This window comes from Typha angustifolia, chromosome 8, assembly GCF_048772165.1.
Source record: "Typha angustifolia cultivar Huaian chromosome 8, ASM4877216v1, whole genome shotgun sequence".
Classification (NCBI taxonomy): Eukaryota; Viridiplantae; Streptophyta; class Magnoliopsida; order Poales; family Typhaceae; genus Typha; species Typha angustifolia.
The window spans coordinates 2,952,970-2,974,255 of NC_133246.1; the positions used below are offsets into that span (position 1 = coordinate 2,952,970).

The 21,286-nt window shown below is 38.0% G+C and overlaps 5 protein-coding genes and 1 long non-coding RNA gene across 7 annotated transcripts; 1 reads left to right on the forward strand and 5 right to left on the reverse strand.

The window, feature by feature from the left end:
- Positions 1 to 463: 463 nt before the first annotated feature.
- On the reverse strand, positions 464 to 4,870 carry LOC140764758 (nuclear cap-binding protein subunit 2). The gene is made up of 8 exons (XM_073103491.1): positions 4,684 to 4,870; positions 4,376 to 4,599; positions 3,105 to 3,243; positions 2,974 to 3,007; positions 2,575 to 2,673; positions 1,018 to 1,071; positions 825 to 931; positions 464 to 706 (listed from the first exon to the last, which is right to left on the reverse strand). Exons 1-8 carry the CDS (start codon positions 4,699 to 4,701, stop codon positions 632 to 634), a joined length of 750 nt encoding a protein of 249 aa, XP_072959592.1. The 5' UTR covers positions 4,702 to 4,870; the 3' UTR covers positions 464 to 631.
- Positions 4,871 to 5,992: 1,122 nt separating this feature from the next.
- On the reverse strand, positions 5,993 to 7,045 carry LOC140765347 (uncharacterized). The gene is made up of 2 exons (XR_012105174.1): positions 6,575 to 7,045; positions 5,993 to 6,453 (listed from the first exon to the last, which is right to left on the reverse strand). It is a non-coding gene; the product is annotated as an uncharacterized lncRNA (long non-coding RNA).
- Positions 7,046 to 7,966: 921 nt separating this feature from the next.
- On the reverse strand, positions 7,967 to 8,446 carry LOC140765589 (histone H4). The gene has a single exon (XM_073104749.1). It carries the CDS (start codon positions 8,393 to 8,395, stop codon positions 8,084 to 8,086), a length of 312 nt encoding a protein of 103 aa, XP_072960850.1. The 5' UTR covers positions 8,396 to 8,446; the 3' UTR covers positions 7,967 to 8,083.
- Positions 8,447 to 9,510: 1,064 nt separating this feature from the next.
- On the forward strand, positions 9,511 to 14,101 carry LOC140764579 (probable plastid-lipid-associated protein 12, chloroplastic). Of its 2 annotated transcripts, none has more exons than XM_073103214.1 (11): positions 9,511 to 9,892; positions 10,000 to 10,053; positions 10,398 to 10,472; positions 10,566 to 10,685; positions 11,638 to 11,829; positions 11,999 to 12,082; positions 12,172 to 12,264; positions 12,693 to 12,746; positions 12,867 to 12,946; positions 13,262 to 13,375; positions 13,772 to 14,101. In XM_073103214.1, the coding sequence occupies exons 1-11, from the start codon at positions 9,638 to 9,640 to the stop codon at positions 13,854 to 13,856; spliced, it is 1,206 nt and encodes a 401-aa protein (XP_072959315.1). In that variant the 5' UTR covers positions 9,511 to 9,637; the 3' UTR covers positions 13,857 to 14,101. The 2 variants fall into 2 exon arrangements, with proteins under 2 accessions (XP_072959315.1, XP_072959316.1); XM_073103215.1 differs by having other exon boundaries at positions 9,512 to 9,892; positions 13,265 to 13,375.
- A 2,538-nt stretch (positions 14,102 to 16,639) lies between these two features.
- LOC140764582 (uncharacterized) lies at positions 16,640 to 17,694 on the reverse strand. Its single transcript, XM_073103217.1, has 2 exons — positions 16,969 to 17,694; positions 16,640 to 16,796 (listed from the first exon to the last, which is right to left on the reverse strand). The coding sequence occupies exons 1-2, from the start codon at positions 17,362 to 17,364 to the stop codon at positions 16,707 to 16,709; spliced, it is 486 nt and encodes a 161-aa protein (XP_072959318.1). The 5' UTR covers positions 17,365 to 17,694; the 3' UTR covers positions 16,640 to 16,706.
- Positions 17,695 to 17,871: 177 nt separating this feature from the next.
- Positions 17,872 to 21,007, reverse strand: LOC140764581 (protein MULTIPLE CHLOROPLAST DIVISION SITE 1). Its single transcript, XM_073103216.1, has 5 exons — positions 20,848 to 21,007; positions 20,525 to 20,764; positions 19,946 to 20,112; positions 19,006 to 19,393; positions 17,872 to 18,226 (listed from the first exon to the last, which is right to left on the reverse strand). The coding sequence occupies exons 1-5, from the start codon at positions 20,902 to 20,904 to the stop codon at positions 18,056 to 18,058; spliced, it is 1,023 nt and encodes a 340-aa protein (XP_072959317.1). The 5' UTR covers positions 20,905 to 21,007; the 3' UTR covers positions 17,872 to 18,055.
- Between the last annotated feature and the right edge of the window lie 279 nt (positions 21,008 to 21,286).

A 21,286-nucleotide genomic window follows, 5' to 3' on the forward strand; every position in this document is an offset into this window, starting at 1 on the left:
CGTCCACATAAGTGCAAGGGTTAGAATGAAATAAAGCAGGAGTATTTTTCGTTGGTGATACATACCGGTCTGAAGGTAGTGGATTGATCGAAGTATGGAAGCTGGTGGCCGAGGAGAATATAGAGACGCCCAAGGGTCGAGCAACTGGTGAACAATTGTTGGGAGCTCATGTGTGAGGAGGTTTGGAGAATAAAATAGACTTCCTCACACCTACCAGTCGCAAATGCTATGTTTGAATGTCCGGTTTGTTTCCTATCTGAGAGACTTGTAGTTTTGAACATGTGTTATTGGATTGCCAAATTTCAGTAGACTCGTTAAGAAATTGCTGCGGAACGTGGTAGTTGTAAAGCTTCTAAGCGTGGTGACATCTGATAGCAAAAGCACTACCACTTTCTGGATGTGATAGTAAAATTCATAAAATCGTCAGGAAGTTGATCAACTTGAGCTTAAAAAAAACCTGAGCTAAGAAAAAGCTTATGTAGCATACAACAAGGGCCAACTTGGCAAACTGGTTAATTTCTAGTTCCAGTACATAACATGAATTCGAATCTGGCGATGAAATGAAATGACGTCTCAGGTCCCGACTTTTTTCATCGGAAAAAAAAAATAAAGGTAACATTTCTTGTCTAGTTCAACGGCGACGTTTCCTATCATCATCTTCATCGTCATCAGAGTCACCACTCTCTCGGAAGCGAGGGTTCCTCTCCTGTAAAGAATTTATAAAAGATTCTTGGTGATTCTGATTTTTCCAGAGTAGTGTTCCTACTCTAGGATGAACCAAGTGAAAGGAGGTTCCAAAGCTTAGGTAGAGAAATATGTTTTACCGGTCTGGAGTCATGATCAGAGTTTCTCCTGGACTCATAATCAGATGTTCTCCTTGACATTTCAGGTGCAGATCTATCATCATCGCGGTATCTTTTCCGATGATAATCTGTTTCAACATCAAAATGGGCTTCACATGCCAAATTTTCCTTTCAAAGAGATGTATTAAGTGAAACAGGGAGATTAAATACACACCTCTACCATGCCTGTATGAGCCCCCATGTCCTCGATCTCCACCCTGCCTGCCATCTGCAGTTTGAAAAGGAAATGTTAAACACTTGGATACAATGATCTAATCAGCAAAAAAGAACCATCCTCAGACTTTCCAAACACCTCAAAAGAAACCTGACAGTAAACTACTAGCATAATTTCTATAACCAACAATTAATAACCGTATCACATGTTTTCGGACTGCCTATACTAACATTGCTTGTAGTCGATATATATAACAATTATGCACAAATATAAAGTTCTAAATAAAAGACAGATTCACACAAGTAGATTATAAGCACCATGGCAGATTAGTCTGCTCCTAACATGAGTGTTATCTTGTCTTCCCATATGAGCATATGTATTATTTATTGCGTAAAATGCAGATCCTGGTTTCCCTCAGAAAATGGACAAGTCTGAGATTAACAATAACATTGTAGTTTCATTCAATAAGGATGCTTGTATCAACTATTTCTGTCAAAATATTGTCATGTACAACCAAAAGAACTTACCTCTTGTTGTAATGCCAATCAAAATATTCAGAATTGACAAGACCGAGTACAGATACACGACAGTGTAAACTGTAATGCATATAATCATCCAGATATATCCAATTAATGTAGAGAAAAGATTGATGAGTGAGATATTTTTCATAAAAGTATCCAGTTCTATATCTTTGCTTTTACCACAATGTTTTAACTTGAAATTTGTATCCTCTATGTGCTAAAAGCGTAAAATGAACTTGTGTTTAGGCAGATCTTTGTTGTGTAGTCCCTCACACTGACCTAGACAGCAAGAATGCTTGCACTACTGCCCCACCAATGCTGCTTCAGCAACACTTTCTTTACTTCAGCTGAAAAAATGGGTGCGGAAAAAAAAAACTGCTTCTATAACCATTAATTTCAACTAGTCGTTAATTTTCCTACACTAATAATACATTCTAGGCTTGCCTCTAATAGGTATTCTAAACCCTAGAGGTTTCTACTTTCTAATTCTGATCCAACCATGTTACTAAAAATACTCCCACATAAATTAAATCTACTCATCAGATCACCTTCCCTCAGATTACTGTACTAGATAATACTTTCACTAGGAGTAAAGTACAAAATCCCTTCCATATCTCTTTCCAAAAACACCTCCAAAAATCACTTCATGTCCTTTTTCATCATTTGATCTTGCATACATATTACTGTGGGATACAATGCCGAATTATTTAGATATCAAAGAATGCTGAACAGATTATTATGTAAGCAGGAAACATGAACATGAAAGGACCAAGCGAGCAAGGGAAAGGGATATGAATCAATCAAACAGTAGGGTCAGATAACCCCTGCTTCACATTAGATTACTAAAAGCAAAATCTTGTAAACTAACATCAATATAAGAGATGGGAGCAAGGACAGTTCCAAATCAATAAGCTCTCATATGGAAAGCATTTTAATTTGTCAAAGTGTAAACTGAAATCAGGAAATACTAGTAACAGTTAATGGTACTAAACTTTCAAAGGAAGAAGTGCAAAATATTATTGACTTCAAAACTTACACTGAGGTTGGAATGCATCTAATGAACCTCCGCCATACTCAACTAATTCTCTCTGTGCCTCTAGCTCTCTCTGGACCAGTTTCCCATAGCCACCTCTACGTATCATTTGTTAAGGAAATAGAAGTAACAGATAGAGCAAAAGTAGTTGATGCAAAAGAATAATTTCTGTTAATTTAAAAAGCATGCGAAGGTAAAATCTCCCGCCAATGCAGGGTCCATGGAAGGTAAGCCTACCTTAATTGCCAAAGAGATTGTTACATACTGAGGCACAATCGCACACGTTGAAAAATATGAACAAAAAACCAGACAAATCTCATCAACCTAAACTCATATTTGCAACAAGTAGGTGCAAACAAGAACGACAAAGAAATTTTCAAGTAATATGTATGAAAAGGATATCAGGATCATAATCCGTCCGATACTCATCTCTCACCTGTTCAGAGAAAGATATGTTGTATAAGCACAAGTTCCTTTGAAAGGAATAATATTTTTTAGTTTAAAAATGTAGCTGCAAAGAAACAGGAAATAACTTGTCCACCACTTCGTCCGCGACCCCACTGCCTGCCTTCTTCAAAACCCCAGTCAAAATCAGCACGAATTGGGCGATCATCAAGTATTGTCCCGCTAATGTATTTCACTGAATCTTCAGCATCCTCTCTAGAATAGTATCTGCATAGGAAAGAAACACAAAGACACCGTATAGGGCCAAAAGTGACTAGAATACAAAATGAACAAGAAAGGCCCATAAAAGCTAAAGAGCTCTTCCAAGGACATTGGGTTAAGATACTAAGAACAGAAAAGGTACAAACTAGAAGATTATAACAGTGAAACCAAATGAGGGCAAGTTTAAATTATGAAACATTATTTTAAAAGCACATAACCATTGTCCTAAAAAAAAAAGGTCATGGCAGCAGCAATGGTGTCACAATGGCAGTTATTCCGCCTTCTCCACCATGCTATGTATTTTGGCTACCTTAAATAGTTAAAAGATGCCCAAGTTCATCTCTGATGCCATCCTAAGCCAAAATTAACTATTATTGTAGTGCTTCAAACTATGGCATGTTACTATCACAAGCGGTAGCTAAAAGGGTCGATACTTCTTACTTATAGACTATCACTATCCTTTTATTTTCGTTCCTCCCTTCAATATCTTGAAGTAGAGGCATAGAGGATTACATTAAAGAATATTATTTACTAAAACAGAAAGTAACTCATTCAAGGGACAAAACCAAATGCCCATTCTCAAGGTTGTTCCTGATAATACTTGACAATTTCAGTATAATTGCACCTGCACCAATTTTATCTACCTCATTATCCTTTATATCCTTTATTACCATCCTGGAACTCCTCACCAAGAATACAAGTATACAACTAGTTTAGAAGAACCATCTTATCCCATTTCACAGAGTATTTGATGCCTCTTTTGAATATTGGCCAATTACTTGGAACATTATCAACCATGCAGCATTGACAAAAGTAAGGACTAAGCACAATCATGCCAAGAATCCATCTGACACAGTTATCAAGATTATAACTATGCGCTAATCCTAGAACATGATCAACAAGAAATGATCCCTAGTTTCAAACTAGCAGATTTCAAACGAAAGCTCAATAGATATATCTTAAGCATGATCTCAAAACAATTAAACACAGCCTAGCAGCACACACAATGCACCCAATTTAGTATTTTTTTTTAAAAAAAAATGAGAACATACATCAATAACTACGAGAAGTATAATAATTATTATTATTTCTCACGAACTAATTTCCTATCTTGTAGCACAGATCAAAGAAGCCATACAGAACAAAGCAGAAGCCGCAGGGGGTCTTGGTATTCTTATCCAAGCCCATAATTATCTTCTTGATCTCTCCGGCTCTCGAGAACAGCTCGTAAACTTGTTCCTCCGTCGTGTAGAACGACATATTACCGATATAAACCGTCGTCGAGGTCAACAGCGCGTGCTCATACTCCTCCTGAGTGCCCGGAAACCTCCGGTCCCGGTAAGCCGAGAGCTTGCTGGGATCCTGAACAAACGGGAGCAAAATTGATCAAGAAACCCAACTTTCCAAGTGGATTTAAGCGAATCAAACCGAGAAACCGGAACAAACCTTGAATAGAGAAGCCATTTACCGCTGACCTTCTAAGATTGTTGTCCTTCGTGACGCTACAGAAGCATCAGATCGAATTGGAGGAATTCATTATGGCATTCGTTGGTACCCTGCGATTCGAATGGGAGAGGAGAGGAATCGGAGGGTTTGGGTCTAGGGTTTCGAAGGTCTTGGAAGCGAACAATGGAGAAGAGGAGGGCAATTCAAGTTAAATGGGCTTCAATTTTCGGATATATGGCCCATCAAAGCCCACTACTAATTTTTAATGGGTCATGAACTTGGTAGCCTAACTATAAGACTATATAGATTTGGCTATAATTTTACAATTGGTTTTCTTTTTATTCATTTTTTATTATTTTTTGCATGCATACCTCTTAAAACCTCCTTATATTTTATAAATCCTTATTTGCTAGTATATCTTTCCAAATTTCTCATTTTCATCATGAATTTCATTCAAAACCTATTATATGTACATGAATGTCCTAGTTACTTTGTGATAAGTATGTGTTAAGATCTAAAGTATTTAATAAATGAGATAACGAGAGAAATATTATCAAAAAAATAAAGGGTATTTTTAATCTTCTATTGTTAAATATATCAAAATTTATCGGTTAGTTAACTCAATAGATATCCATGCAAAAATAAAAGTTTTAATGGGTACCCATTCAAATAGTAATTATTTTTTTAATCGTTCATGAGCCCAAAGGTTAGATATGGGCTGAACAAATGGTCAACCCTTCCTATATACAGAGACACTTTAGGTCACACCGAGCTTTTAGCTGTCTAGTCTAGACCTATTCGAAGCCTTGCATTGCCAAGCCAAGCTAATCGCACTGTCAAGCCATTAATTGAATCGAGCCAAACCACTAAACCTAAACCATCAAATAATTTCTCCACAATATTATTTGGGGTTGGAGTTGAACTCATGACCTCCTTGGTCATGAGCAAAATACCTACCAACTCTATCTAATCAAATGGTAAATATTAAGGGTATATAGATGGACTTTAGAGGGTATACATGCATAAAAAAAAAAACTCCTTTGACCACTAAGTTTTTGACAACGGAATTATATATCATATGAGTTATAGATATTATAGCATAAGAGAAATACAATTTATGTGACTTTGATGAGTAAAATTAGTAAATGGTATTAGTAAATTTGCTATTAGAGATTCTCATTTCCTTCTGATTTGCTTTTAGAGTTCTAGCATTGAGATTGTTGGAAGCCAAGGTTTGATATGGAGGCTCAACTCCTCATAGTAGTGGAAAGATCCTTTCATAACATCCTCCTTAGTGTTATACATGATATAAGACTCATGTTTCAAACACATATATTTCTCTTATAACCTTCATGTACAAATAATGTCACCAGAAGTGAGAGAAAAAGAAAAAGAAAAGAAAGGAAAAATAAATCCAGTTCTCGCATGATCCAAACCAATTAAGATAAGAATTAAAAATTAATTCCACCCTTTAACTAAGCAAACAAAAGAGTTTGGCTTCCTGAACTCTGTGGAGATATAGGAGGCTTCCTCCCCAAAACACCAGCATGCCTTCTTGCTCCTAGAATTAGTGAAGAAAAAGAGCTCCTTGAATCCTTCTTTGCTATGCTCCCAGAGCAATGCCTTGGATACAATTGCTTGTTGATGTCCTTACACAGCTTTAGCTTCTTGCATGGCCTCTCAGGCTTGATGAGATCGTCCAAGCAACTCACATTGGATAGAGATGTGAAGGACTGGGATTTCCCTTCGAAATGCTTTGATAGCCCTCTCCTGACAAAGATTAAATTCAAGTCCCTTTTTTTATTAGTTCAGGGTAAATAGGATGAATTCGAACTCAAACACCTCTAACAGAAAACAAGAACAAGAAAGTTGATTTATTCTTTTGACTGACTTGAGGGGAAGATGTGGTATGAGAGAAGACATCTGATAGAGAGGCGAAGAAGAAGTCGCGTTATCCGACAACTCCGACGACGAAGAATCGATGGAATCGCTCGAGGCTTCGTCGTCGGAGAAAGAAGACATGGAACCGAGATCATCATCTTGCTCATCGACCATTATTACTTCGTGGTCTCTTTGCCGAATGGAAGAAGAAGTGTACTCCATCGATCTCTCAGAACCGATATGATTTGGTTTTCTTCGGATCGACCAAAGGTTAATTTGTAGTAGTAGTAGTAGTAGTAGTAGTATGGATGAGAATGAGAATGGGATTGGGGGATTGGGGGATTGGGAGGATAAGAACGGAAGGAAGAGGTGGAATGATTCGATAATAAATAGATAGATTAGGGGTCATCCTCTTGTGCCCTCTCACTGTCTCACGCCGATCTCACCCGTTTCGTACTGGCGAAGAGAGAGTTGGATAAGGCTTCCACGTCCTTCACATGCAACTCACACCCCCCATGGTCTTTAAAATTCGGGGCTCCAAATTTTGGCCAAATATTATACCAATTTCTTTTTTAAATAAACATCAATGTACTTTATGCTTTATTGCACTTTACACTTTTGCCATTTAAATTTTGATATATCTTTTTCCATAGATTTTGACCCTATATTTTAAATAAAAAATGAGGGTCAAAGGGTATAATCCATTTTGACCCTATATTTTTATGAGTAGGAAGTTCATATGTTTAACTTTAATCTTAAATAATAATTTAGAAAAATTATATAGTAATTTAGCTTGATTTAATTGATAACTAAATAATATAATTAGTTTAAAAAATAACTCAGTAATATAATGACTTAAAACAAATATCGACGACATTTAATTATAAATAATTATTCAACAATACATATAACTTAAAACTTAAATTAAATAATATATCTAAAAAAACTTAACCCTTTCTTCAACCCAAATCTAACCTTTAAACTCATTAATGAAAAAAAAAACCTTAGCTTAAAAAATATATTTTGAATTGATTAATTATAACATTAGCCTATTTATATCTATATGCTTTCGTATTCCTTAACTTTAGTGAGATAGGGCCCCACAAACAGAGGTATCAATAGATGAGCAGGACCACGCCTAAAAGCGTAGGCTTAATTTGTGGTCTTCATCTAACGTGGCCCCATATCAGCAAGCTTAAACTATAGAGTAGAATAACGAGAGAATAATTATTTATTCATTAAATAAGGCGTATGGCTGAGCAATTCCGTAGTAGAAATCTTGAGGATAATTTACTCTCCTTATTCTTGCAAGATGGACTATTCGTGGTCTTCGTAATGTGGACCCATCTCGACTTATCCCGTGCTGAATTGGAATTCGGATAAGCATAGGTTTATTTGTAAATTCGCCATTAAAAGGGTCTCAAAATATCATTTAAACCCAAATAGCACCAGAAATTTACATCCAGAATAGAAGGAAGGAAACATCGGCAAACTTAACCCTAGGATTGGACATGCAAAGCTAACCGCCGAAGCCGTAGAGGGTTCGGCCCTGGCGCTTGAGGGCGTAGACGACGTCCATCGCCGTCACGGTCTTGCGGCGGGCGTGCTCGGTGTAGGTCACGGCGTCGCGGATGACGTTCTCGAGGAAGATCTTGAGCACGCCGCGCGTCTCCTCGTAGATGAGGCCGCTGATCCGCTTCACGCCTCCGCGGCGGGCGAGGCGGCGGATAGCCGGCTTCGTGATGCCCTGGATGTTGTCGCGGAGGACCTTGCGGTGGCGCTTCGCGCCGCCCTTGCCGAGCCCCTTGCCTCCCTTGCCACGGCCCGACATGGTTGCAGCAAACAGAGAATAAGGAAAGGAATCGGAATGAGAAGATGAGAATGAGATTGGAGTTCGAGGGATTAGGGATTTATTATAGATGGTGGGGTGGGGGATTAGAATTTGGAGGGAAAGTTTCGATCTTGGAATTTCGAACGTGAGATTTTAGGCGGGGTTTTGCGTTGGATCCGTGGGCGATCATCTCTCTGTCGTCAGATTGAGAATCGAGGGCTAATGCGAGTTTAGGTAGATAAGTTGCGGATCGATGACGTGGCGAACGACCTTCCCCGGGCCCGGCGCCAGATACCCACTTCTACTGGGCGAGGCCTTAATTCCGAAACCGAAGCCTAACAAGAAGACCATACATAAATTCATGGGCCCATTTGGTTGGAGGATATAGAAAAAATTAAGTTATAGAAGATACTTATGATAAGAGATAAAAGTAATCAAATTTCACAGTATTATATTTTTCTTAATTTAATATAAATAAATATTTATAATCACTTTACAACTATGATACTATCTATCCGTAGTTAATTTTAAAATTTATTATAATTTACACAATACGTACACATCATTATCTTATGAGTTCTTACTATAAGAAAATGTTCAGATTGCTGAAGTGTAGCACTTCTCTAATATTACGCTTAATTTTTTGTTTTCCCTGAACCCAAATCTGCACTTTGGTGTCGCCTTTTCATATCGGTATCAAAGAGTTCGCTTATGGGATACTGCAGTAGATTGTAATATAATTAATTAATAAATATCTATTAACTCGTGTTATTTTAAGAATTCAAGGCTAATAATTTTCTATTTATCACTTTGCTATGCTGCAGTTAAAAATCAAATTATAGAGAGAAAATTTACTGTTTTGTACCTACAAACTAGGAGTGTAAATGAGTCGAGTTTACTTTAACTAACTATGTTATATACTATTTATATTTTTATTTTAATATATATATATATATATAAACTGTCATTTTATATATTATGTTTGAGCCTATTTGAATTAAGCTTGAGCGAACTGCCTTGAGCTCGGCTCGACTTATTTAGAAACTAGTAACGAGCCTACAAGATTTTTTGACGGCCCACGCCTACAAACTGTCACCTCACAACCAATAGATAACGCTCCGCAGTGTAGCCATTGGCGGGCTTTGTTCGTTCGTTCTTTCTCCCTCCGGCTTTAATATAAACTCACCGGATTCCTCTCCTTCTGCACACACAGCAAACGGCAAACCTCGAAATCTTCACGAGATGTTCGTCGCAAGACTCGATCGCCCTTCTCCCATCTCCCACCACTCCACTCCCTTCTCCTCTCGGGTCCGATCAAGGTCGCGAAGTCTCTCGCGTAGATCGAGGCCGTTCTTCGCCCCGATCTCGTCCTCACTCGTCGATCGAACGACGCAGCAGCAGGAGCAAGTCTCCTTCACGGATCCCGAGGCCACCCTAATCGAAGCCCTCGTCGGAATGCAAGGCAGAGGCCGCGCCGCTTCTCCCCAACAGATCCAGGTGCCTTGGTTGGCCCTTGCGGATTTGGAATTGGCTTGGTTTGATTGAGGAAAGTCTAATTCTCTCTTGGAATTTCGATCATTTGGTGTTTTTTTAATGTTCCGTAGGATGTGGAGCGGGCGGTGCGAACCTTGGAGAATCTGGAAGGTGTACCTGATCCGGTGAGTTGTATAAATTATAGAGTTCTCTTGCAAGTGAATGGGGATTCTTCATCTTTTTTTCTTTCTATAATTCTTTTCCGTTTCCTCAATTTTCCTTTCTAGCAATGGTGCTTGTGGTTAATTTTGGTAGGACTAACAATGGAGATTATACCAAACATATTATCTTAATCGCCAAACAGGGGTTAGTATGTAGTTATCTTATCCTGAATTGCAAATATAAGGAAAAGCGGTCAATCTTTTGATGGAGTTCTTTTATGAACTTACCTAAACCATACAATAGCTAGAGTTTAAGATGTTAGAAAAGGTTAGAAAGTTGCACTACATTATATTTCCATCTTTTGCAGACAAGTTCCAGTTTAATTGAAGGTTGTTGGCAGCTCATTTTCACTACAAGACCTGGGACAGCATCCCCGATTCAGGTAGATGACACACCCCACGCATATCCAAGGTGTGGAACTTTTGTCATAAATTTGCTACTTTATTTTCTCATTAATACTGCACATTTTTTGCAGAGGACATTTGTTGGAGTTGATCTTTTCAAGATTTTTCAGGAGGTTCAACTTAGAACAGATGATCCCAGGGTGTCCAATGTTGTGAAGTTCTCAGATGCAATTGGGGAACTAAAGGTGGAGGTATGACCATTACATCTGGCCAAGTAAAAGAGCATGGCTTATAAATTGTTCATAGCATGTTGCTTCCATTATGTACAAAGAGATGTATGTCTAACTGAAGCCTGTATATGCCTTGCACGATTCAAACATGCTTCTTTTATGTCATTATGAAGCTGTGACTGAGAAGTCATTGTATTGGTTCAGACTTTATATATTAGGGTAGGTTTTCTTTCTTCTATTGAAAAACTATATGATGGTATTAAAGATAGTTTATTCCTTTATTTATAGCAATCAGTGAAAGACTCTTATCTTATTTTCTTTTTAGCACTTCATAAGAGTTGGTCTACTCTTAAGTCTTACCAATATATTGATGTATTTATTGAATGAGGGACTTTTAGGGGTGAAAACGGGTCGGATTAACTCCGACCCGACTCGGATCGGATTCGGATAAAAAATTTCTATCCGGCTCGGATTCGGATTCGGATACGGATAGAATTTTTGAAAAAAAATTCGGATACAGGTCGGATAAATTTTTCGGATTCGGATACGGATATCGGATATCCGTTTACCCGCATATTTTTTAAAATGATTTACAGTTTTTAGTTTAGTTATTTAAATAGTAAGTATTAATATTATTATTAATAATACATTATATATTATTTATAGAGATTAATTTCTCTAATTTTATATATTTGACATACAAAAAAATTATTTGTTGTAAAACTCTTAATAATTTTGTGTTAATTATATTTAAATAAAATATTATAATTATTTTAAATTTAATCAATATCCGTTTAGTTAGGATATGGTTTTAAATTTTACTATCCGTCCAATATCCGTATCCGAATCCGTATCCGAACTAAAAATACGGATCCGAATATGGGTTGAGCACTATCCGATCCATTTTCACCCCTAAGGACTTTTCTTTTAAATTTCTTGAGACTTCAACTATATTGTTATATCTTATTCCCAGGCAGCGGCAACAATTAAAGATGGAAAGCGCATCCTCTTCCAGTTTGACCGTGCAGCATTCTCTTTTAGGTTTTTACCTTTCAAGGTTCCATACCCAGTGCCCTTCAAGCTTCTTGGAGATGAAGCAAAGGGTTGGTTGGACACGACATATTTATCTCATACTGGAAATATACGTATTTCAAGAGGGAACAAGGTATCCTTACGGTTTTCTTACATTTTGTTTCTATTTTACATCCTCACTTATTTCTGTTCTTAGTACAAGTGGCCTATTTAAAAGAATGCCTTTACTTAAAGATAGAAGGCATTTTAGGAAGTACTCATGCTTTATTTGTGTCCTCTTTTCAAAATGATCTATAGTGCAGGGAACCACTTTTGTTCTGCAAAAGAAAATTGATACAAGACAAAGGTTGTTCTCAGCCATATCTGCTGGCGTAGGCATTCTGGAGGTGCGTGCAAGGGTTTGAATAATCTTACACAGTACTTTCACAGATATTTATTTAATTTTTGTAACCCAATTGTTTATCATAAAGAACAGGTTATAGATGAACTTATCACTTCAAATCAAAATGAAGTCAAAGGAGATTTGGGAACTCTGGAGGGGAAATGGCAATTGTTGTGGGCTTCACAGGTCAACTTTTGAACTAACAAACCATTTTGCATAAGCTAGATTTATGAAAGTTGGTACTGTCCATGTGCATCTTGCCCATCATTTGCAGTTGTCATGGATCTGGATATATCACATCTTATGTATTGCATTGTGGCCACTACTGATTTCGAACAATTAACCTTAATTTGCCTTTGATTGTCACCTTGTTTTATGTCTCTGGTAAAATTATCATCTGAGTGTATTTGTGAGATCAAATTGATATGTATCAACATATTGTCTTTGTAAAGCAACTGTCTTTTCCTTCTTTTCTCTCTTACACACCATGACTGTGTAATTATACTGATTCACCTTTTGAGGTAAGTCTGGACCAGTTAGTTTTATTGAATTATGTGGTATGACTAATTCACCTTGTGAACTGTTCTCTTATTTCAATATTTTTTGGTTCTTAGGCCGAGAATGAAAGCTGGTCATCTATTGCTTCTCGTGGTCTCAAGGGCCTGCAGGTTAGTTAATGAAATCTTGAGAGTTTGATACCTATGTATACTGGGAAAAGAAAGTCCTGAAACTTGTTTCCTTCAGACTCTGCATTTATGTCAGTTTCTTGTGTAATCTTATGCTTCCAGATGATAAAGAAAGAGGGAGAAATGGAGAATCTGGTTGTTCCTATTCCAGGTTTCAGTCTTAATGCAATTGGCAATCTAATGTGAGTTTTTTCAATGCCTATGTAAATTATATATATAGGTCTGTGTGCTTTAATACATATAAATAGACAGAATATGTACCATATGTAATGTTGATGAATTTACTACTATATCTGAGACAATTTGACTGCTCCAAAATATATAAATAACAGTGCGGAGGCATATTAGGCACTAATCACCTCTACCTGTTTTGGTTTTGATTGTGCAATTCCAGTCCTTGAATTTGAAAGTTATTCTGCACTCATCACATGTTAAATGATTTATGTTTACATTGATTTTTCAACTTCTAATGCCACAGTAATGTTATGTTGTACTAGCAGCAGAAAATCTGATAGCAATACCTACAGTGTGACGATGAATGAAGGAGCTCTTCGAGTTGGCTTATTAAAATTTCCCCTTGATGTCCGAAGCAAGTTTGACATGGAACTAGTGTAAGATACCAATTGCTATAATTTTACAGAATTATCTACTCTAATTTTTTCCAAGGTTAGTTTGATTGGTGTGTTTAACTATTATACTATTAAGTTGTGAAGTTATAAGAGGATATATTTCACTTGTAAGGCTGCAAATGAGCAGAATCTTAAAAGTTGCTGATTGTATGTGGTACTTTGTTTACATTGCAACAGCGAGCTCATTAATGTCCATCTGCGATTTTATTTCATATTTTGAATTTATAGAGGAAAATTCATTATTTAACTCTGAGAAGAGTTATTTTCTTACAGAAGTTTACCCATCAGATAGTCTGCAACAAACTAGGGCCTTCTTATGAACCAACTTGTACTTTGTACTATAATTTATTTCTTTTAATCTATGCTTTTATCTTGCAGGTATCTTGATGACAAGATCAGAATAACAAAAGGTGACATGGGTACTCTTGTTCATTTGCGTCTCAATAGAGGCAGTATGAAATAAGTATCAAAAGAGAAGCGCGGTCGATTCAGCATTCAAGGACAGAACCAGCATATGTCTTGCTGCTTAGCTGATTTCGTAATTAAATTTGTTAAAAGAAGGATCTACTTAGCATGTGATATACATATGGGTACATCTCTAAGTGATTCTTCTAGTACTTTATCTATGTAAAATCCAAGAAATCTTAGAGCTTATGCAAACATGGTTATGTAAAGTTTTCTATAAATTGAAAGAACTATTCTATCTGATACGAGTATTGAGCAACAGGCCATCAATATACTTTTCTGTAACCTTGATCAAAGGGTTACGGGAAGGTTATTTGCAGTGTATAGTTGGAGTATATGACAATTAGCATCATCTGTTGAGTTTAAAAGGAACTTTGTTCAATCATCTACCTTACCTTGCATTGGTTGAGTCTACCTTACCTTGCATTGGCTGAGAGATTCTTATATTGCTACTTTGTGTTCTATTATTCTTCTTTCCTTTTTTTCTTGCATGGTATACATTCAGAGATTCAAACTCCATATATTGTAATATCATAATTGAGCAAGAGGGAATACTTGGCAGTACATATAGTTGGATAACTAAATCAATCATCCTTCAAAAGAGAAGCGAGATGAGGGTCTTGTCACCAACAAAGTATAAGCCCAAGGAAACACTGTCCGATGCCTCCTCAGCCCCAAGATCACCGGCGACGATGCCCCCGGCGAGACCTGGCACATGGTCTTCGGCACAAAGGGAGATTCCATACAGAGAGGGGCAGGGCAGGCTGGCAGCCCATTGGGGTCATCGCCGATGGGGTCGATAAGAATTGGGAAGCCACACGAGCTGAGATTGTACTCGATCGCGAGCAGCGTTCTCGGGGATTTTGGTGATTCCAAAACTGAGTTTGGATGCACTATTTCATTGCATATCCACTGTTTGACAATTTGCTAGTTAGATCTAACCTAGAACCTCGCTTGAGTTTAATGTATTTCTCCGTATGTTTCTAAGGTCTCTCTCTCTCTCTCTCTCTCACCAATTGCAAGGGTCTGCTCAAACTTCTTATGTAAGTTTTTCTTTTTTTACTTCTTTTCTCCAATCATGCAAAAGAGCTTAGGATCATTGATCATTGTCTTTGTGCTTCAGGCGACCTGAAGCCTGGTGCTGAAGTCAAGCTTACTGGGCCAGTTGGGAAATGTTTATGCACAAAGATCCTAATGCTACTATCATAATGGTAAATCTGAGTCTCAAATTTTATAAGCTCTATAACTAGATATAGAGAATTTTATTACTGTGTTGTTTTGTTACAACTTGCAACGGGAACTGAGATTGATCCTTTTCAATCTTTCTTGCGGAAAATGTTCTTTGAGATGCATGAGAATTACAAGGTAATGCTTTAGCAATTGCTTTGGTTTGGAGAAGTATTTTCTGAAAGTTTGCAGCACCAATGTGTTTCTAGTTACTGTAACTTAATGAAACACACAGTGAATGTGATGTATATAAAGTCAAATTTGAAATGTTGCTTCAAATTTTCTCCTTCCAGTTTAGTTCTAATATAATGATCATTGCATAATCAGTTTGTTTTTTCTTTTCTTTTTTTGAAATTGTTATGTAGTTCAATGTATTAGCATGGCTCTTCTTGGGAGTTCTTACTAGTAGCTCATTGCTATACAAGGAGGTGAGCATATAATAATTTCTCTGAGATTCTTAACCTTGTGTTGGTCACTAAAATTTTTTGGAAGCTGCTCTCCTTTGTTGCCAAATATTTATGTTTATGATGGTCTTCTCTTCTATACCATTATGAGGAATTTGAGAAGATGAAGGAGAAGACACCAAATAATTTCTGCCAAGATTTTGCAGTGAGCAAACAGGAAACCAATGCCGAGGGAGAGAAGATATATATTCAGACTCGTATCAGATTATTCTGAGGAGCTCTGGGAGCTACTCAAGAAGGATACTACCTTCATATATGTATATATGTGCATGCATACGCGGCGCGTGTGGATTGAAAGAGATGGAGAAGGTTATTGATGACATTATGGTGTCTTTGGCTGCCAAAGATGGTAATTAATTTTGTACCATGTCGAATATACTGTATAACTCTGTATCCTACCCATATAACACAAGAATTTTGCTACAATGACAGGGTATTGACTTGATGATCTACAAAAAGGATCTGAAGAGAGAACAATGGAATGTGGAAGAATGTTGATTCTTGGATCTTCTGCAAAGCTGCATCTCTTATCCAGTGAGATTGTGATTCTAAAAATGCTATCTACTATCAATGTAAGAGGAATTACAAAATATATTGCTAATATCATCTTGTAATCAGTCTCTTGTTTTTTTCTTCTTTTTTTCTCACATCTCCTTCTAAGTTTTCTCATGTACTGATTTCTGGAAACAATGTATAGAATCATTTTCTTTCATATCTGGGCATCAGGATGGACAGGCTATGTGACTACTCAATGAAGGCTATATTTCGAGATAAGTCTCTTTCTCTGGCTGCTCTCCAATGCTCAATTTCTTTCTCAATATGCTTCAATATTGCTAGTTTGATATCTTTTCTTTTTGTCATTTTCCTCTTCATACATATCTTGTAATATGATGTAGCGAGTTTTACTATTTGATTCAAGCTCAAAGAAATAAAAGGAAGAAGACAAAGATGAGGTTGCATTAAAGAAAGTACACTTTTTATATGGAAATATGACAAAAGAATACAAGTTAGAACGAATATCCTAATACTAACTTTGTAAATGAATAGCGACATCATATGACATATAAAAGTAAGACAGAAGACAAAGAACTAAACAACTTTGATTTTGCCTTCCATTTTATTGGTGATGTGAGTAGTGATGTAAAGAAATCACTCAACTAGACAATGTCACTTATAAGACGAACATGATTGCTGCAGTGCTTCTGGACAAACATCTTTGATGTACCTTCTATTGTTCTGCGCCATGTCTGAAAATAATTAAAGGGCAAAACAACAGTTTAATGGTAAATAACAGCTATACCAAGCTTAACTCATTAAACTTGAGCTAAAATCAACCTTAAATGATATAAGTGAAGCCATATTAACAATTTCACCCCTTGATTCATAGGAAATAGTAGAAAGATGGCAACTTGAGCTCACCTTCTCCAAAGCGGCGAGGAGAATCCCAACCCCCGTGGCGTCCTCCCAGCGCCCGATCCCCATCCGACGGACCAGGGGGGCGGGCTTCCGGGCCGAAGTCGGGAGGAGCAGGGCGGCCTTCCACTCGGCGGCGGCGGCGCCGCCGCAGCTCCTCCGCCTCCTCGAGGCGGTGTCGACACCGGCTGTGAGGTCCCTCGCAGAGAGTCCAGAGGCCACCCGCCTCGACGACCGCTTCCGGCGGAGGGCGGGGGTGCGGAGGACGAGGAGCTGTCGCGGGCTGACCTGGCGCGGTGACCGCACAGCGGGGTCGGCGTCCGGGTCGGCGAACTTGCGGAGGAGCTCGTCGGAGGACGCCTTCGTCACGTGCTGGACTGTGCACGAGGCATTGGAATCCATCGGGAGAGAGATCGAGAGATGGAGAGATGGAAAGATTGCAACTCGGGAGATTGGAAGAAGAGATCAATTGGATACGAGGTTACCGTTATGGAGAGGGATAGATGAGAGGATTAATTGGATATTTATCAAGCGGGGAGAATTAGATTCAAGGGAAGGGAGGAAATATAGCCGTTGGGAAGTGGGGTTGGAAGTGGACAGTGGACTTCACGTGTGGCGCGTAGCGGCAGTGGTATCTGGTGAGAGAGTTTTCGTTTTAGTATCTCATTTTGTCGATCTACCTTCCATTTGTTTTCCAGAATATGTTTTACATGACCTGTCTTTGTCTCGAATATTTTTACCTTAGATTCAGTGCCAATAGAATATTTTTTATCAAATCTCATAACGGCCTGTCTTGTCCACCATCTCATCCATCCAATGTTAGCAATCAACACTGTGTTGCCTACCAACACTATTCAGCCATCCATTTACACAGTTCATGGTTGGTGAATCGACATAACATTTGCATCCTTTTGGCTGAAATATATAAAATAAAATAAACAGGATTATAGTGTATATGGTACATAGTTTTCAGTCGTGTATACATGACAATAGTTGCCTGGAAACAAAACTTTCTGCTCACGAGTACTGGTTTTGAGCCATTCTGGCTCTCAAAATATACTTACAACTGATCAGCCCCACTGTTACTCGAGTCTTATGATTCTGATCTGTTATCAGATGGATCTGGGTCCCCATCAGTCTTCAAGATGATATGCTCATTTTGCCTGTTTGCAGATGTACTGGTTGTTTCTGGTTGTTCTCGCAGCTTCTCTGATGACCTGAATGGTCTCTCGAGATTGACGACTACTTTATCAGAGTTTGGGTCCTGCAACAACAGACTGGTTATCAGATTATGAACAGATAAGGTGTGTAGATATCCAAATCTAATCAAAAGAGAATCAATACTGAGGAAAAGAATCATGTCAGTTTCTCTCTTACAACTCATTTTGTTAATCTCCTATTAGTTACACCAGAAAGATGATGTTCCCCTTTCGTTATCAGGAAAGAGAGAGGAAGCATAAAACTCTTCTACAAAATTAGGTCAATTACCAATTACCATATAATATTGAGAAGGTAAAACCGTAAAAGAAGAAGTGCATTTTATCAAAGATGATAGAGCAGCACCATAAAATTCTGAGACAGGAGAAAAGACATAATCATACTCCATAGTACTCTCTTCTGTAGACAACTCCAAAAATAAACAGTATAATCAATGTTATATGGTATATGTTCAACCACACAGGAACAGTTTTCACAAGAATCTATCCACTACTCAAGTCTGCCAACCAAATCCACCACCGCTTGCTAAATCACGTGAATCAGCACAATCATACTAATGCAATGAGTGCAGCAAACCGAACTGGTATTATCATCTAAGACAATACATAAACCAAAATTTTTACCTCAACTACCCTGCAAAACTTCCGTTTCCCAAAAGCCTTAGCCTAGCCATGTAACTCATCCAATTTAAGGAAAAATACATCTTACCGACGCCCCCACGCAAACTTTCTTTTTTTTTTCTTGCTTATGGCATAACTGTTATTAATAAGTATCACAACACCGAGATTTACGAAGAAATATAGTGCATCATTCATTAACACTTACGCGCTGTAGAGCCTGCAGTTTTTTCTGCAATGCATCATGTTCAGCTTTGACACGAAAGGGGACACCATCCTTCTGATACACATTGTTTTTCGCAATATCCTCATCAATGTCATTAGTAGTAGCAGCAAATGGGTGGTTGGCTGGAATCCATCTAACTGTATCAGGATCAACATTTGGAGGGATTGAATCACCCTCTTTAAGAAAAATGGTTGGTCTCTTCCATTCGTATGCACGGGATCTCCTCTTCTGATGGATTGACTGTTGCTCTTCAGTAAGGGTAATGGGAGCCAAACGATAAACCTTCCCAAACATTTGAATAGATGTATTACCCTTGTCAATCTTTACAAAAGGATTATTAAAAGGGTCATCGTACTTCAGAGGCTTCGTGCTGCAGAAAGGAAAATATTATAAGGAAATCTCTAATGCTTCTTGAAAGTATAAAAGCAAAACATATACTGCATAATAAGAAATCAAACTTTAGAATGATATGATAATACATACAATGTCATCAACCATTATTTCACTAGATATAATATAAATATCAAGAAGTCATCATCCTTTCGACTAATTTAAGTATACTTGTACACGGCAAAGCTTATCTCCTAGCTGACCGAGTTTGCTACTCCCTCTCACTAAACATTGCAAGCAACATTCCCTTCATCTGCTCCAATCATGTATTACCTACTCCGTGTTTTCCCAGATCACAAAAGAACTTTCTATAAGTGCAAATTAAAGGAATAATTAAAAGCCATTCCAGCATCAGTCTATTTAAAAGCCACACAGGTGGAAGTCAAAGGAATAAAAGAAAATATCAATTGAAAATTATGAGCATGCTTCAGCAACAAACAAAGGCATTTCCACATGCTACTGTTGCAAAATTACACATCTATCAGACTTTACAGAATAATTTGGAGTACAAAGGAAGAGTAAACGAACATACATGCCTCTTCGATCAGATTTCAATTGCCCACGCCTTACAAGATCTGCAACAGATCCTTGATAATCATGTCTCTGTTTTTTAACCATGATTCTTCTTGCAACAATGACCAAACAGGCAAATGTGATACATACAGCTATAGCAAAATTTGAGCCTACATTTCTCCTCACCTACAACAAATGAAAAAGGAAGAGCATGAAAGCGCATCCTTAACATCATTCATGAATGAGAAAATAATACTAATCTTTTTGTTTTTAACTAAAGAGTGAACAAATGGAACATGGGAACCGATAATTGCATGTCTCAAGCGGCCTTGGCCCACTCCTAATACAGTCCATATTATATCTTCGCGAGGTGCAAAAAGAGTATAGATAAGAAATTCTACATGAGTAAATATGAGACCAAACACTAGTTTTACTTATCTTTGCTAATGTAGCAGTCTTCTGTGAGTAAAGATAGTATGTGTTTAGTTCCCATGAAATTAGCAATCTTGCACAAATTTATCAAGCAACGGCATCAACGCAATTTTTTTCCCTGTTAACAAAGCAAAAAAGATGCAAGAAAAAGGAAAACCGAGCTAACCACAAGAACAGCGGGAGGTAAAGCATCCACCATTTGTCTCAACGACCCAACTCTTCTTTCAAGAAATCCCGACCCATTCTTCTCCACCTCCACGTGAACTCCACCTTCGGCATTACCATTCTTACTGGACTCAGCCCTAATCGAGAACGCCCATCTCGATCTCACGCAAGCCCGTCTCGAGTGATAAGAAACGGGCCAGAGATTCACGGAGTTCCAGCACTCGAAATCTCGAATTGGAGCCTGAAAAGCAACAGCAGATAAAGTTACAGGAAAAGGGGGATTCAAAGAAACGCGAAGAAAAGAGGAAGAAAGTAATAATTCACCTTCGGAGAACCGGGTTGGATTGTAAGGATGGAGAGGGCACCGGAGATGGATGTCATCGCCGCCTAGACATCAAGAAGGTTAGAGCTAGGGTTAGTGAGATTTTGGCGTGCGTTCGAAAGCGGCGAAGACAGAGAACAGAGCGACAGCATAGCGGTAGTTTCTCATTTAACACCCTGACTAACGCTCTTATTACTTTTTATTATATTTTATTAAATTCTCAGAGTTGGACATACGAGTAGTCTAGAGGTCGACTTGACTTCGGCTAGAGCTCTAAATAAACTGAGCTAGAGCCTAGAGGTGATCATCCAGTGGGTCGGGGTCAATGGGCTGGACAGGCTAGGCTAAGTTTAGGCTAGGCTAGGCTAGAATAATCTTCGTCGCTGCCTATTGACTCGTGAGGCAAGTTGGGCTTAATAAAACTTTTAGAATATTTTTATA